General features: G+C 54.4%; 1 protein-coding gene across 1 annotated transcript; it reads left to right on the plus strand.

Annotated features, from left to right (window-relative positions):
- Positions 1-630: 630 nt before the first annotated feature.
- LOC103770483 (leucine-rich repeat-containing G-protein coupled receptor 6-like) lies at positions 631-11,746 on the plus strand (the record flags this gene model as incomplete). Its single annotated transcript, XM_008937742.1, is given in 6 exon segments — positions 631-702; positions 1,311-1,436; positions 3,475-3,635; positions 8,689-8,769; positions 10,628-10,937; positions 10,939-11,746. Coding segments are annotated over 6 exon segments (1,558 nt in total), but the record flags the coding sequence as incomplete, so codon positions are not given.
- Between the last annotated feature and the right edge of the window lie 3,909 nt (positions 11,747-15,655).

Below are 15,655 nucleotides of genomic sequence, written 5' to 3' on the forward strand. Positions count from 1 at the left end.
GGCAGGCACCCCCAGCGCCCTTCGGAGCTGGAGAGGTGAAGATACAGGTAGGAGTTTGCTCATATAGTCAGCCTGAGGAGAAGAAATGCTTCCTGATATGCTAGTTCCTCTCTGCTGATGACAGAGGGAGTTGAGCCCTCCAGCTGGGATGGAAGCAGAGCATCTGAGGAGCCTCAGTGAATCCAAGTACAGGAGAGAGATGCTCTAAGATGACCTTGGTTCCCCTTTGATGCAGTCCCTGACCTTATCTGCTCTTGCCTGGGCACCTAGCACTATGACCACATCAGGGGTGCTCTGGCACAAAGGGATAACCTATCTACTGCTCTGGGGTTTAGCATGCTAGCATAAAATTCCCAAATCTGCAGAAATGAACCCACAAAGAAACCTTTCTCATTGGTCTCAGTGGAGGAGGTCTTGCAAGGCAACCTCTTGTGTCCTCTGCTAGAAACCACCTGTCTATAGACCCAAATATATTCATCTCCAGGGAGCTGCAATGAGACAGAGCTTGGTGCTGACCAAGGGGCTGCAGGTCCCACACTTTGCTCACACCAAAGCCCTTGGCCAAGCCACTGCCAGCAGCTCCTCTGCCCTGCTCTGCACCCCTCTCACTGGCATGTCCTTGCCTTGCAGAGACCTGAGCTGGAACTACATCAAGTTTATTCACCCTGAAGCCTTTGTGACCCTGCACTCGCTCACCAAGCTGTAAGTTGCCATGATGCTTCTTTCACTGGGCCATGGGCAGCAGGTATCTGCAGTGCTGAGGTCCATGTCCCACTCCATGTCCCAGCAGACAAAATCCCAAGGTTTCCTATCAGTGATAAAGGGATGATGAAATACAGACGGGGCCACCTTCCAGCTGCTCCCACCCTCAACACTTAAATCTCCACTTTCTGATGCTTTCATAGCTACTTTAGATGTCTTTATGAAAGATCAGCATCACAGACTGTTTCAGCAAGAGTCACTGCAGACCATTTTTGCTGGTTCTGGAGGGGTCCCCAGCCCTCCACCCCCTTGCTATGACTCCTGGGTGTTTATGGGCTGGGACCTGCAGTCATACCTGATGTTATGGGGGAAGTGGTGGGGGAAGAGATGTGTGGAGGTGGACACCACCCAGAGCTTTCAGCGTGGGCATTGCCCCTCCTTTTCCCCAGGGATTGCAGTATCACCCCATTTATCTGCAGAGGGTCCTGGTGCCCGTGCAGGACCCAGCCCCGTGCCAGCAGCAGGGCTCTCCAAGCCTCTGCTTGGCTCAGGCACCACCAGCACCAAAACCCTGACCTCAGTCTCCCTCTCTGCTTTCCCTTCATCAGGGACTTGACTGATAACCGGCTGGTCGCGCTGCCTCTGGATGGTTTGGGTGGACTGACCCATCTGAAGCTCCAAGGCAACCCGGCTCTCTCTGAGCCCTTCACCAAGGAGAGCTTTCCCAAAATTAGGTACTGGTGGGGTTGGCTCGTTCACTTCTGCCTCTCAACACAGCCTGTATTTGCTTACAGCAACCAGCCTCCTGCTCTCCCTCTGCATCCCAGCTTTCCTCCAGCCCTGCAGGCCGATAGGTTGAGGAAGCTCCATCTGCTGCTAACACACCTCATCTTCTCCAGCCCTCCACGGGGGAGGGTGCTGTGCCCCGGGCCACCGCCCCCACCCCACGCACACACAAGTGGGAAGCGTGGAGCAGTCCCAGCTCAGGGCTTCTCTCAATGGAAAACATTCCCAGAAGCCAGTCCTAGCTAATGACATCCAGCTTTCCCTCAGTAAACTCTGTCTGTGTGGCCGTGTCCTGTCTGCTCTGGATTAATGAGGAGCCTGGAGGGGTCAGGCTGAGCAGGAGGAGGCTGCAGGAGGCTCAGAGCACGGTGCTGCGCCGCGGGCGCTGGGTCTCCTCACCCTCCCTCAGTGGTGGGTCTCCAGCGTAGCACTTGCCCTCAAACTGAGGGACCCATGGTCCAGATGACTCCAATTCCCCTGAGGTGAAGCCTTCTTTTGGTTGGGTCCCTCAAAGAGTTCCCTTGAAGCCAAGGGTGCATGAGCTGATGCTCCCATTCACCCAGCACAGGTTCCCAGGGCTGGAGCTCCTCAGATTTAGACACCCACTGCTGGGGTCACAGGCCACTGTACCAACATCAGGCTTAATAGCTGAGGTCTCATGAAAAGTGTGGAGCTCTTGCTTTGATCTGCCTCAGCAGTGGTGCCTACAGGGCTTTCTCTTCTGGCTTTTTGGACTCATCATACCTGGGATCTGCTGTGTGGCTCGTTTACAAATGGCAGGGGATCCCAGAAGATTCTAGAGGGCTTTCCAAGGTGTCAGTCCCTTGTGCAGAGTGGGTCAAGTTCAGCACTTCTGGGGTGCTCCTCCTCTACACTAATTCCTTTGAGGTCAGTGGAGCTGGTTAGGGTTCGTACCAGAGAGACTGAGTCTGCAGGAGTGGCTCACTGAGCCACGCCAGGGGGTGGACCATTGACATTTCCTACAGCTTGGGGTACTGCCATTAAGTAGTCTTATTCTGGGGGCACATGTCTGGAGGAATCATCTGAGAGCAGTTGTTAGCCATCCTGGGAGGATCTGTACCTCCCTCCCACCTATCAGTAATAGGATTTAATTTGGAGTTTATAACAGGAAGCAAGCGTGTATACAGAGTTTCCACAGCCTCCCAGCACCGAGCCAGGAATGTTTGGGAACTTAAAACAAAAGCATATTTTTAGAATATAGAGTTTCACCATATTTACTGATCTTGTCAGAAGTCCTTAATTGTCTGGAAAACCTGAGGGTCCTTTGCCATCAGCAGCAGCCTTCCTGACTTGCAGCAAAGAAGCAGGAGTCTGCTGCTGCCTGACAGGCTGGTACTGCATCCAGATGATGTCCAGCGGCTGTTTAATTAACCATGTAGCACATGCTATAATTAACAACCAACAATGCCATTTTCAAGTAGAAAGCAGACTTATGACAATAACTTGCTCCACTTGAGGCACTGAGATTTCCCTGTGTGAGCTAGCAGGGATGAGCCACACTCGTGGAAATGGAGGTGTCTCTCCAACCTGCAACATCAAGCAAGGGGGACATTACCCTTGTTCAAGCTTTGCAGGAAGCTTCTCACCTTGAACAAAAGAAAGGATGTCCAACAAGAAAAGGGTCTTGAGCTGCAAAATGAACTCACATGGCACATTGCCAGAGGGCATGGGCAAGAGAAGCTAATTCAGTCTAGGGAGAACTGCAGAAAAGTTTTTGGGACTTATCTGGGAACTTTAGTGCAATCTCCAAACTGCACTTAAGCACCAAAAGTGGGGCAGTGCAGAGACACCACAGGGTGACTTGGGTCCACACTGCCCTACATGAGCCCTTCACCAGAGCAACGTCCTGCTCCAGTGTAACAGAGTGGCCTTTGTCACATGTGGAAATGAAGCCATAGTGCAAGGCAGTGGAGAGTCAGGCCATGGAGGTGGCACACCTGAAAGTTCTGCTTTCCCACCCTGCAGAGTCCTCGAGGTCCCTTACGCCTACCAGTGCTGTGCCTATGGAAGCTGCAGCAGCCTCTTCAAGATGTCCAACCAGTGGGAGGCAGAATACATGAGCCCTGACGAGGAGGATCCCCACAAGAGGACCATGGAATTGTTTCCAGGTCATGCTGACAATCACTGTGAGTAAACTGGGCTGAACGGTGACCGGTCCATGGGGAGAGCTGCAAGTGAGGATGTGCTCCTGCGTTTGCAGGAGTGGTGCCACGGCCAGCCATGGAGTTACACCTGCCTCAGGGACAGGCTGATCCTTCTCCAGCTCTGGTGGCACGCTGCTGTGAATGCGCTTCAATGTGTGTCACTGCGTTGGAGAAAGAGCTGATCTGGTGCATCCCAACCTTCCCAATCTAACAGAAAGACCTGGTGGTCCTCAGCAGAACGGACACATTCACTAGCTTGGCCTTGCTGACTGCAGATGGAGGCTACCACGCCACTGCAAGGTGGCTGAGGTCACATGGGACAGCTTCTGGGCTTGGTCGTTAGATTTCTGGGCAGCACAGAGCCCTTGGCAGGACATCAGTCCCTGTTGCTACAACATATGGACCCTGTGATTAACCTGAATAAGAGAATGAACTCAGAGAACTGGGATGTGCAGCTGGCTGGGGGTGGAGACCCGTGTGTGTGCCACCTCTGTGCACAGCCCTTGGTGTGGAGGTCAGGGGGAGGTGTGAGCAAAAGGCCACACTTGTGGGCTGTGAGGAGCTCAGCACGGGGGCCAGGCTGTGCAGGGCAGGAGTGGCTCCAGTCACAGATGAGCAGAGCTTTCTGTTCAAGAGCCAATTTATTCTGTCCAACAAAATTAACTCCTGCACAGCCCTCCCTGAACGCTGCAGGAGGCCAGGAGCAGAGTGTGCAGAGCACCCACCTGCACTCAGACTCACAGCAGCAGCTCCAGGCAGAACGTGGGTGTGATCCCTTTGCAAAGGAATCTCAGAATAAGGTGAAGAAAAGCCTGAGCCCCACTGCTGCAGAAAGGACACAGCATTTCAGGACACAGCTGGGGGCTGTGTCTGTTTATAGGTCTGTGCAAGTACAGAGGGCACATGGACTTTGGGGATCTGACCCATCCTGCTGTGTGCCCGGGGGAGCCAGGAGAGGGCTGAGTCCCTGGGGAGTGTTTGGCTCACCTGCCCCCAGAAGCACCGTGCACCCAGCCACAACCAGGGGCTCTGCAGATCTCCTGCATCCTGAGCAGGCAGCATAGATCTGGAGACAGATACTGACCCAGAGCTGTTGGATTCTCTGTCACAGCAGTGATGGGAGGCAGGATGACCCAGACACTTTATGACCCAGCCAGGGAGTGAGTCACGAGCCCTGCATCCCTAGTCCTGCCATCTGCCCTGCCCCAGTCCTTCAGGGACTGAGCATAAGCTTTGGCAATGTAGGAAGTCCAGGCAGAGGCTAGGAAGTGTGATTCCCACCAGCAGGATGTGGTAGATTTGGAGGCTGCACTGGGCAGACAGCAGGGAGGAGCCGCGTGAGACGGTCGTTGCTGCAGGAATTTCTCCTCAGCTGGGTCAGTTTTTCCATCACCAACGCACCCTGTGCTCTAAAACCCTCCTGCATAGAGTTGGGGTGTTTGCTCAGCAAAATGCAGCGTGTGGTTTGTGGCCAGGGCCCACAGTACTGCCTGCAGACCTGCTCCTGCTGGGCACCAAAGCCCCTGGTGTCTCAAAGGATGCTCTCCTAACCCTGCCAGCAGACCACACCTATCACAGGCTCCCAGGCCAAGCTGGTCTCAGCTCCATGGATTATGAGATACTAGGACCAGAGGGAAGTGCTGGTCCAAAATACCAGCTTATTAGCAGCTCACAGAGGTTCACATTTTCAGACATTAAAGCCCTGGGTTTGTCTTGAAACACCCAACCACAGAGGTGCAGATGTCAAATGCACAACAACGTCCTTCCTCACCGTGCAGCTTTTGCTGGGGACTCTCCTCACCACTCAGCAGTGCATGGTCTGCTCTTGACCATGAGGGCTTTGTGATATTGCTATTTTATTTAATTAACTGTTGCTTTATTTCTGTTCCCAGTGCTTCCTTTCTGATGGCCACCAATGGTATTTAGCCGTGTTATGTGGAACTTGTAACACTTCCTCATTAAAGAGGAAAAAAGCTCCCAAACATTCCTTCCACGCAAGAGATAAAGTGGTCTTGTTAAGAGAAAATAACTTGGGGCTCTATCCCTGCAGTCGAGAGCCAGGCTCGTCAGGGCACTTGGATGCTGTGGGAGAATTTGGGAGGGCTGAGGCACACTTCCAGATAGCCACAGCCCCTCAGCCTCACGTGGTGCTGCCAGCAAGGGGCTGAGCAGCCCTTTACCAAGGAGCCTGCAGAACCTCACAGCTGGATGATGAAAGGCAGCTTGTCCCAGACAGCCACACAGGGGGAAGGGACAGCCCTGCTCCAGCAGCCAGGCCACTGCCTCCCACAGCATGCCCTGCTCCTGCATCCAGCACCCATTCCTCAGCTGAGCCCAGCACCCAGGGAACCCTCCAACCCCAGCCACAGGGTGCACGTGGTGCCACAGAGCCCAGGACCAGCTCTGCTCTCTTCCATCCTCCCAGGGACCCAGGTGCTCAGGAATCCCCTGGACACCACCCACTTGTGTCCATTCACAGCCAAGTAACAGCCACCCAAGGCCCAAAGGAGTGTGGTTAGTGCATGTCTCATCACTCTGTCTCCTTATCATGACAGATATTGTAGGTCCCATTTCCAAAATTTTTGGTGCTTGGCATATGCCTCTTTGGATTATAATCAGAGGGCACACTTGTATGCTTGTCCTGGACAACAGGCCACTGCTCTACCTGGCCCAGCACCTCTGCTGGCTGGGAGAGCTGACAAATTAACTTTTGCAACCACAAAATAAACCCCAAAAGGTCCTTAGAGCTATGCTTTTCCTGCTTCTGTCATTCAAGGAGGCCACACAAGCCCCCCAAAAAGCTCCTGCCCAGGCCCCTTGCAGCCACCCATACCCTAATTCTGAGGGGACAGCAATGACCTGCAGACTGCCCTGCCCATGGCCACTGCCCTGGCTAAGGCAGACAGTACAAAAGGGGAAGATGCATCCAGCTGAGTGTTTTGTTCTACCCCTTCTCCATCAGTTCTCTCCTCTTCCTCACACCTTGGTGTTGGCACAGCCAGCTGGAAACCATTCTCCACAAAAAGGGCACTACGGCTGAAGTGTCTTTTTCCTCAAGGCCCCAAAGTGGATGCACCTTACTGTAAGTTCAAATAAATAAGAGCTACTCAAAAGCAGTGCAGTGTGCCCAGCTAGAACACAACTGCCACTGTCCTCCCTCTGCAGTTCCCAGGCTGAGGGAAGAGCTGCTTTCCAACAGAGAGAGGTCCATGTTCTGCTCTGCATCCTGCTGGGCTGGCCAAGGATTGCTTTGCCATTCCCAGCTAGCTCAGTAGTCCAGGCAAAACACAGGGTCAGTCCTTCACTTCATGCAAATGTTTAATCTGTGCTTAAAAATTTGTGCATTCTGGCCCTCTGGAGAGCAAAGAGATGGGGGCAGATTGCACTCCAGCATCCCCAGGGGTTGGGTGGCAGGGGGGCACAGAAAGTGCAAGTCTCTGCATTGATTTGGGAACACAGCTTCCACTCTGCGGGTGGAAAAGACACTGGAGATTTATAAGACTATAAAATACAAGGAGGAAATATTTTTCCATCCCACTGTGAGTGTTTTTGTGCCAGACTCCAAAGAAGCAGTAATATTTCAGCTCTTACACAGACAGATTTTTAAAATGGCACTTTTTTTTTTTTTTCCAAAGCTCACTGAAGCCCAGAAAGCCACAATGCTTGTCAGGAGGCACTAAAGATAGCACGTTATTTGTCATCAATCTTTAATCAAATAATCCCCGTCGTATTTTCAAACACAGGAGGCGAGCAGACCCCATGAGAGGCACCATTTCTAAACAGATCAGGCAACTCAGTCCCACTTAGGCTAGCCGTGTGTTCAGCACTGTGGAAACCTGCCCTCCTGGCCAGCATCTGAGCTGCCAGGTACCCACCTGGGCAGCAGCATCACTCCTTGTCATCCAAGGGAGAGTTCCTCCCACAGCCATAGATCAAATCCAGCTCCCTGGTTATTGGGCTGTGGCAAGCCAAAAAAACCACATCCTTTCCCTTTCCTTCCACCCAGAGAAAACCCTCCAAAGATCTCCACTGGGAGCAGAGGGCCGTGCTGGTGCCAGGGGTGGGGACGGTGCAGCAGGACAGCAGCTGTCCTCACTGTGTCCCAGAGCTGTGACTCAGTGTGGGTCTGGGAAGGGGAACAAGGAACAAAGCTGAGAAGCATGTCTTGGAGCAGATTAAGGGGATGCCATTCTCCTTGGTGATGACCCACACCTACAGGCCACTGAAAAAACAGCTGAGGTCTCAGTCCCATTCTCTTCCAGCAGCTTCTCCTTCAGCCAGGGTGTCTCTGCCCAACCCTCAGAGAGCCCACTCCCAGCTCAGGGTGCAGTAGCCAGTGAGATGGAGATGCTGGCCCTGAGGCTGGGCTCTGAGGGCACGGCACAAACCCCACGGATCCTGAGTCTGCAGGCATGAGCAATCAGTCTGCCATTAACCAGTCCAGGACTGGGAACCTCCAGGGTTAAAAACAGGGCACCGCAGTCACAAGAAAACATAAGACATAAAACAAAACAATAAATTTGGGCTTCTCTTGTCTCTTTGCTTCTGAGCTGTTTGGTGGTGGTGGTTGCTGACGAAGAAGTTGTGCTGCAAGTAGAGGCTAATGGCTCTCTTTGAACAAAGCTCCAAAGTCCTTGTTGATGAGCTAACAGTGGACAAGGCCTGCCCAGAAAACTGCCATTTAGGAGATGCATTTGAAGGCTTTGTTTCTGAAACCACACAGGCCAGAGTATTTCTGCATTTTGAATGAAGCGTGCTGGGAGGAGGGATCTGCAGTCACACAAGATCTGGGGCTCCTGCACTTCAAATGTTGGGAGTAACCTAAAAACAGAGTGGTTGGTCAAATTGCAGCCCACCAATGTTTACAAGACCTTCTCCCTCTACAGCAGCGACTGCAGGGGACAAACTGGACACCAGCAACTACTTTGGACTGTCTGTGCTGAGGACAGGCAGAAGGAAAAGCTTCTGGCCCAGCTAGCCCTGGTGGCCCTGCTCATCCTCCTCTGATCAGCGTGTCTCATTGTTTTCTCCCCAGATGACCTAGATGCAGATGATCTCCAGCTGGACCTTGAGGAATCAAAGCTGCACCCCACCATTCAGTGCACGCCGAGCCCCGGTGAGCAGCCAAGGAGAAGCCTTTGTACAAGTTGAGCTTCTCTAAATCCCCAGGATGCCGTGACCCTTCCTGCAGTGCCTCACAACCCTGCAGATCACAAGCCTGAGTCCCTGGGCTTTGGCCAAACCAGGGCAAGAGGGGAGCTTCCTTCTCCCACCTGGGTGTAGCTGCCCTCCTACGAGGAGAGGACAAGGTCACAGCGTCCCTGACCAGGCATCCCAGTATCACAGGCTCTCCCATCCACCAATTCAGGATTGAAGAGCTTGTCACCCTGGGTCTGAAGAAATTCCTGTTCCCTTGCAAGGCTCAGACTTTGCTTTGTCCCAGTGAGCCAAGCATACTGCATGACAAGACCTTGTCCTTGGTCTCCTGATCATACCTGCAGCACTGCAGCCTGCAGGGGTACGTTACTGTGCCCTGAGAAAGGGAGAGAAGGAAGGTCCTGGACTGCACCCAGCCACTTTCTCCTTACTTCCCCCAAAATCTTTCCAATGAGCACGGGCTGGCTGGGACACAAGGAAGTTGCCTCCTCAGTAGTGTGCTACAGGAGCACAGCTGGAGGCTGGAGAGGGGTGGCTCTATCCAGGCATCTGTGGGACACTGGCAGGGATGGATTTGTCACCAGCTGTCCCACTGAGCTTGCTGCAAAAGAGACAAGAAGGAACAAGATTTAGCAGAGGTTACACCATGCTGCCTGGGCACAGAGGTGCTGGTCCCTGTGGAAAGCCACCCAGAGACCTTCACCTCCATGGAGCTGAACAAGAATTCTCAGCTTCCTCTAATGACATTCGCTTTCTATTGCCTAAAAATTGGCCCATCCTGTCTCTGGTTTTGCTGAGCTCCCAGCCTGAGTCCCCACTGTGACATCCAAATCCCTCCCACAGGCAGCCTGTCATTGCATAACCTCTTTCCCCTCTCTTCTTTTTCCTTTGGGAAACAGCATCCACCATCAGCCTCCTTTTTACCCCTCCATGACCTTCCCTTACTCACTCTTCCTTTTCCCTTTGTCCATCCTCCACCATTCTTTCTCCTGACATCCTCCCACGTTCTCCTTGGCCGGGTGTCTCTGTCCCTTCCCTGCCACTCCAGCTCCCTCCCTCACTTCCTCTCCACCTGCTGCCTCTCCCTCCTGCTCTAACACCCCAACATCTCGGCCACCCCTCCATGCAGAGGTCATTCTTGCAGAAGCAAGAAGACACGACTTCGCCAAGGTCCTGAGTACGTAGGCAGGGGGTGGCAATGTCAGAGCAGGATGCAGCACCCTCCCATCTCTCCCACGTCTCCACATCACTAACTCCAAGGTCCCAGGGGTACGTGAGAAGGAGCAGCTGATAGCAGAGTGGCCCAAATGCCAGGCTGACACCAGAAGCCTGCTGGGTCTGGAGTCCCACAGAAATGAGCATTAGTTCCTTTGGATGAAGACCTACCTGGAGCTCAGACTCTGCCCCACTGAAGGTGGCAGAGGAGAGCAAAAAGGCTTTGCCATGCATACAGTGATGGGGTGCCAAGGGTGCCAGGCCCCTGACCTTCTTACACTTTAGGAGCTCTGATAAGTTTGCTATCTGTCACATATCATGTGTGACCTCTCCCTGCACCTCATTTTTGCCTAGACAAGAACTGAGAGGCTGCCTGAGGCACCCTGGCGTGGGGACAGAGGTGTGGGGACAGGAATGCAGGGCCAGAGCCAAGAGGCAGCTGCGGAAGAGGGCAGGCAATGCTGTGTGCTCTTTTCCAGCCTTTAGCATTCCCAGGGCTGGCGGGGCCAGGAAAGGTCTCAGCCTCGGCCTCTGCTTCGAGCAGCACCACGAGAGCTAAGAGGTATAGCCCGGGTATAACTCTGGGGTTTGTTCTCTTCCAGGTCCCTTCAAGCCTTGTGATCACTTGTTTGAGAGCTGGATGATCCGCCTGGGGGTCTGGGCCATCGTCCTGGTCTCGGTGCTCTGCAACGGGGTGGTCATTCTGGCCGTCTTTGCCTCCCCCAGCTACCTGTCTCCAGTCAAGTTCCTCGTGGGCTGCATCGCGGGGGCCAACCTGCTGACGGGGGTGTCCTGCAGCATGCTGGCTCTGCTCGACGCCCTCACCTACGGCCGCTTTGCCCGCTTCGGGGCCAGGTGGGAGACGGGCGCCGGCTGCAGGGTGACCGGCTTCCTCTCCGTGTTTGCCTCCCAGGCTGGCCGCCGTGCAGTGCAGCATTTCGGCCTCCTGCGTGCGGGGCTACGGCAAGTCACCTTCCCTGGGCAAGGTGAAGGCTGCTGCCCTTTGCTGCCTGTTGCTGTCCTCCGTGGCTGCCGTTCTGCCTCTCTTCTCCATCGGGGAGTACGGAGCATCCCCTCTCTGCCTCCCATACCCCATCCCGGATGGGAATCCCGCCACCCTGGGCTTCACCGTGGCCTTAGTGATGACCAACATGCTCTGCTTCCTGACCATCACGGGCACCTACATCCGACTCTACTGCAGTTTGCTGAAGGGGGAGTTCGGCGCCGTCTGGGACTGCGCCATGGTCAAGCACGTGGCCTGGCTGATCTTCACCAACTGCCTCCTCTACTGCCCAGTGGCCTTCCTCACCTTCTCCTCCACACTCAGCCTCTTCCTCATCACCCCAGAGGTCATCAAATCCGTCCTTCTTGTGGTCCTGCCCCTGCCCGCCTGCCTGAACCCCTTGCTCTACCTGCTCTTCAACCCCCACTTCAGAGATGACCTCCGCCTGCTGAGGCAGAAGGGCCAGGACAAGGGGAGCTACTCCCAGTCCTGCGGGGTCGGTGACATAGAGAAAAGCTCCTATGACTCCACCCAGGCTCTGGTGAGCTTCTCTGACATCGACCACATCTTTGAGACACCCGATTCCCTGGGAGTGCACCCCATCCTCGACAGCTACAGCTTCCCCTCCATGACGCTCGTCCCCTGCCAGCAAAGGGTGGGCACCAGAGGGAAGGAGAGGGGCTTCTCTGAGCATTGTCCCTGCCTCAGTGACAGTGAGGTGCTGCTCACTTCAGAGAGCCGAGATCCAGCCAGCAGCAGCCTCCAGATAACCTTCTTCCCCTCCCTGCCCACGCCACCGTACACGTCTCACTTATAAAGCTCCTCTGAGTAGCCACGCTGAACAACCCCACGGCCCACACTGAGGGCCAGCCCCAGCACTGGGTGGCCAGCGAGGTGACAGCAGGCTGCTCCACGTAAAGCACCAGTACAACCCATCTCCCCTCACCCCCATCATATACGCCTGGGCAACAGCCACCGCTCTGCCAGCTGCCGCGCGCCTGGAAGGGCTCTGACTGAGCTCCAGATACTCAGGGCTGGCCATGGGAGGAGATAAACCCCCTGTGCGAGTGTTTCTTCTGCTAGGGACTGCCTGGGAGAGAGCCCCAGCAGCTCAGATGGGTCAGGGAGACCTTCCTCCTTCTCATCCTGCATCAGAAGCCGGGGGGAGCCTGCAGCAGAGCCAAGTCTGCCTTCTCAAGGCAGAGACACCTCAGCAAGCAAAAGCCATTGCTCTGTGGCACAAAAACATGGACAACTGCAAAGACATGGCCACCCACAGGGACTTCAGGCCTTGTCCTCCAGGGTTCTCTGCAGGTCCCACAGACCCATGGAAATGGGCAGTGTCTACCCCATACCTTCAGCCAGAGGAGTGGAAGAAGTGAGTTAAAAGCAGTGTATCCATGTGTGCACCTGAGGGCTGGACCACCTCCCTCTTGGAAGGCTCCACTTCATCCACTGGGACCCTCATGGACTGGGTGGGACCACCACTTCCAGATGACACCAGGAGCTGGGGATGCTCAGGCTCTCTTTCAATCTGACCCCCAGTGTCTAACAAGGTCTCTGAACCCCAAGGCAGCCAAAACCAAACTCCTCCCTGGAGAAAACTATGTGCTCTGCTTGAGGTCACTCAGCAGTACCTGGCCAAGGTGCCCAAGGGAACACTGGGCTGCTTCCACCTCCATCTCTCCTTCCACCTACACACACTGCAGCACACGTGGGGGACTTCGGTCTGTAGTCATTGGACAGGGAGAGGGCAAGTAGGGTCTGGGTCCCTCACTGCCCCTGAGCCCCACTCCTGGAAGAAGCTGTTGGTTCCTGGGTACATCCCCCATGCAGAATATCCATTCTGGGGGCTCTGTTTGCCCTCCCTTGTTTTAAGGGCAGCTCATGTAGGGAACAGAAATCAGCCTTGTGGGATGATGGCATCAGGAGGACACAGGCCACCAGAAACAGTCTCAAATTTGCTCCCTGCAGCTCGGGGATCTCCCAAATCCATCCTCTCCATCACAGACCCTCCCACTGGCACCCAGTGCAGCAGGGAGTCCCACGGTCAGAGCTCAGGCCCTGGGCAAAGCTTTGGTTCTGCTGACATTACTGCAGCTGTATGTCGTTCACTCTTGTGAGCTAATAAACGAGCCCCGTTGCTGACCAGCGGCTGCCTTCTGTCCTCTTGAGTGTGAAAAGCACCTCCATGGTTCCTCCAGCTGGCTGCCTGCCTCTCCAGCCACCCTGGGCTGCTGGGGCTTGCACGTTGTCTGTGCTGCCTGAGTGGGGGCTGGGAAATTGTCTTGTGTCCACAGGAGCTGGCATCACCCTGCCCACCCCTCTGCTTCAGAGCTGCCTGCCTTGCTGCAGAATTACACCACCAGTGTCCCTCTCCAGACCCCCTGGACCAGACCCACCTGGTTACACCCGTGATCTGCTGCTCGGTTGTTTTGAGTTTGTCCTCTCTCCTAAGCAGGACAGAGTCTGTTGCATTAACATTTAAGGACATGATATAATAAGATAGCTCATGCAAAGACAGACTCCCCAGGCAGAGCCTAGCTCTGCTTCCCTTCTCTGCACATGAGCCCTGTACTCTTATCTCAGAAAGAAACACTGGAGAGATCAGCAGGACATCTCTAAAGATTAGAGAAGAGGATGGGAACCCCAAATTTAGGGACAAAATCTGAAAATCTGCTGTGCAGTGCAGGTGTCAACCCTGAAAAACATTCCCTGTTGTGATACTGGAATCCTGATCCAGACTTCTGACCTCCTACAGATGCTCACAATCAGTTCTGATGCTCAGCTCCTCCAAAACACTGACCCACCTTCCTCCACTCCCTCAGGGCTGCTCACGTGCACGTGACTGGGGAAGACTCAGACCTGCTTCTATCTGCAGAGACAAAATGTGCCTTCAGAAGTGAGATTATACATCCCCAGCATAAATCCAAATTCCCCAGCATGTACCCTCACTCTGTAAGGAAATCCCTAATTATAAGACACCCCAACTCAACCCCACTGACCATGCCCTAAGGAGCATTGCAAGTCACAGACTAACCTCAGCACTCTCCTGCCTGAAGTCCCTTGCAATGTGCCGCTGCCAGGAGTATTCCTGCCATGCCAGCAGGCACCAAGGTACCCAAACAAACACCTGAGAGACCCACGGACCTCTGTGGATGGAGGGCACGATCTCTCCATCAGCACTGGGCCATCAGTGAACAATCACACAGCATGATGGTAGCAGGAGCTAAGCATCACAGACAGCAAAGGCAGGATGCTGCACGGTCAGTGTAGCAGAAATTGAGTCCCCAGTTGTCCCAGCTGGTAGGTAGGGTTCCCAAAACATGGCTACTCCTACATGCATGTAGAATGTTCCCACAGACACGTGGGTGTGCATGGACAGGCTGCCATGGCTGGAGAGACTGTGGTGGGAAGCTAACAGCTTCCTCTGGAGATTACACAAATTACATCCCTCATCCAGCCTAGCTAGGCACACCCCAGCTGGATTTGTCATATGTGTCTCAGGTGGTGGCCACCATGGGGTGGACCAACTAGTGAAGAGCGTTGCAGACATCCTTCATGGTACTGAGCACAGAGACACGGCTGAGTCTTGAGGTCAGGACTGGCAGGAGGCTGCCACAGCCAGATTTCCAGGGCTCGTGCTCATCATCTCTGGAGGTTGCTGAAGAGCAGGAACAGCATCTGAGAGTGCCCAACCCAAGAAGTCTGAAATAATGACAGGGCTGATGCAGGCACAGGCACTGTCCTTCCCAAGAGCCCAGGAAGCTGTGGAAAAATCCACCGTGGGGCTGGGTGAGAGCCCTCTGGAGTGTGTGGGCCCCTACTAGTCAGCGTAGGTCTTCCCACCCCCTTTCCTCACAGATGCAGCAGTGGCCAGCAGCCCTGCTGGTCTTTACCAGAACACAGCACAGCCAAGCTGAGCCCTGCAGCACCTCCCTCCAGCTCTCAGGGCTCCACAGCAGATGCTGCCTGTGTATGTCCTGACCATTAACCCACCCATAATCCACATCCACTCTGTCTCCCACCTCACGTGTGTCTTCAGGCACACACCTGGAGGGTGTCCTCTGTGAGGGGGACATTGCTTGTGCCCAGGACAGGTTGCAGGGCACCTCTGGGGAAGCAGGGACTGAAGGAGCACCAAGCCACCCCAAAAAGGGCTTTGAGCCCAGAAAGCTGTGGTCCTTGCAAGATTACTAAGTGGAAAGGAGGGAGCTAAACACAGAGTGTGTTCTGTCCTGACCCACAGAGGTGCCTTGAGAGCTTATGGACCTGCAGAGGTGCAGGGAACAGAAACCAGCATCCTCCTCTTTGCTGTCTCAGGCCATAAATCCAGAGTAGGAACTCCCTGGCAAACGGTCATTAAAGTGCCTTTCGTCACATCTCTGACAGTGGACACGTGGCTTTCCACCCCACCAAACACTGAATTCAGTAGTTATTTAACACAAAAGTAGAAGCAATCCTACACCACCCCCCCTCCCTTCTTAGCAGCTGTTTTGGCCCTTGCTGGTGCCAGGCTGGCCACCTTCAGTGCCAGGCTCAGCCCTCTGCCAGTTCCTGGGTGACTGCTGGTAGCCTGCTGCTCCACAGCAGCACAACCAGCCCCATGAGCAACCAGGAGTCCCCC

The sequence above is a fragment of the Merops nubicus genome, unplaced genomic scaffold (assembly GCF_000691845.1).
Source record: "Merops nubicus isolate BGI_N331 unplaced genomic scaffold, ASM69184v1 scaffold563, whole genome shotgun sequence".
NCBI classification, from domain to species: domain Eukaryota; kingdom Metazoa; phylum Chordata; class Aves; order Coraciiformes; family Meropidae; genus Merops; species Merops nubicus.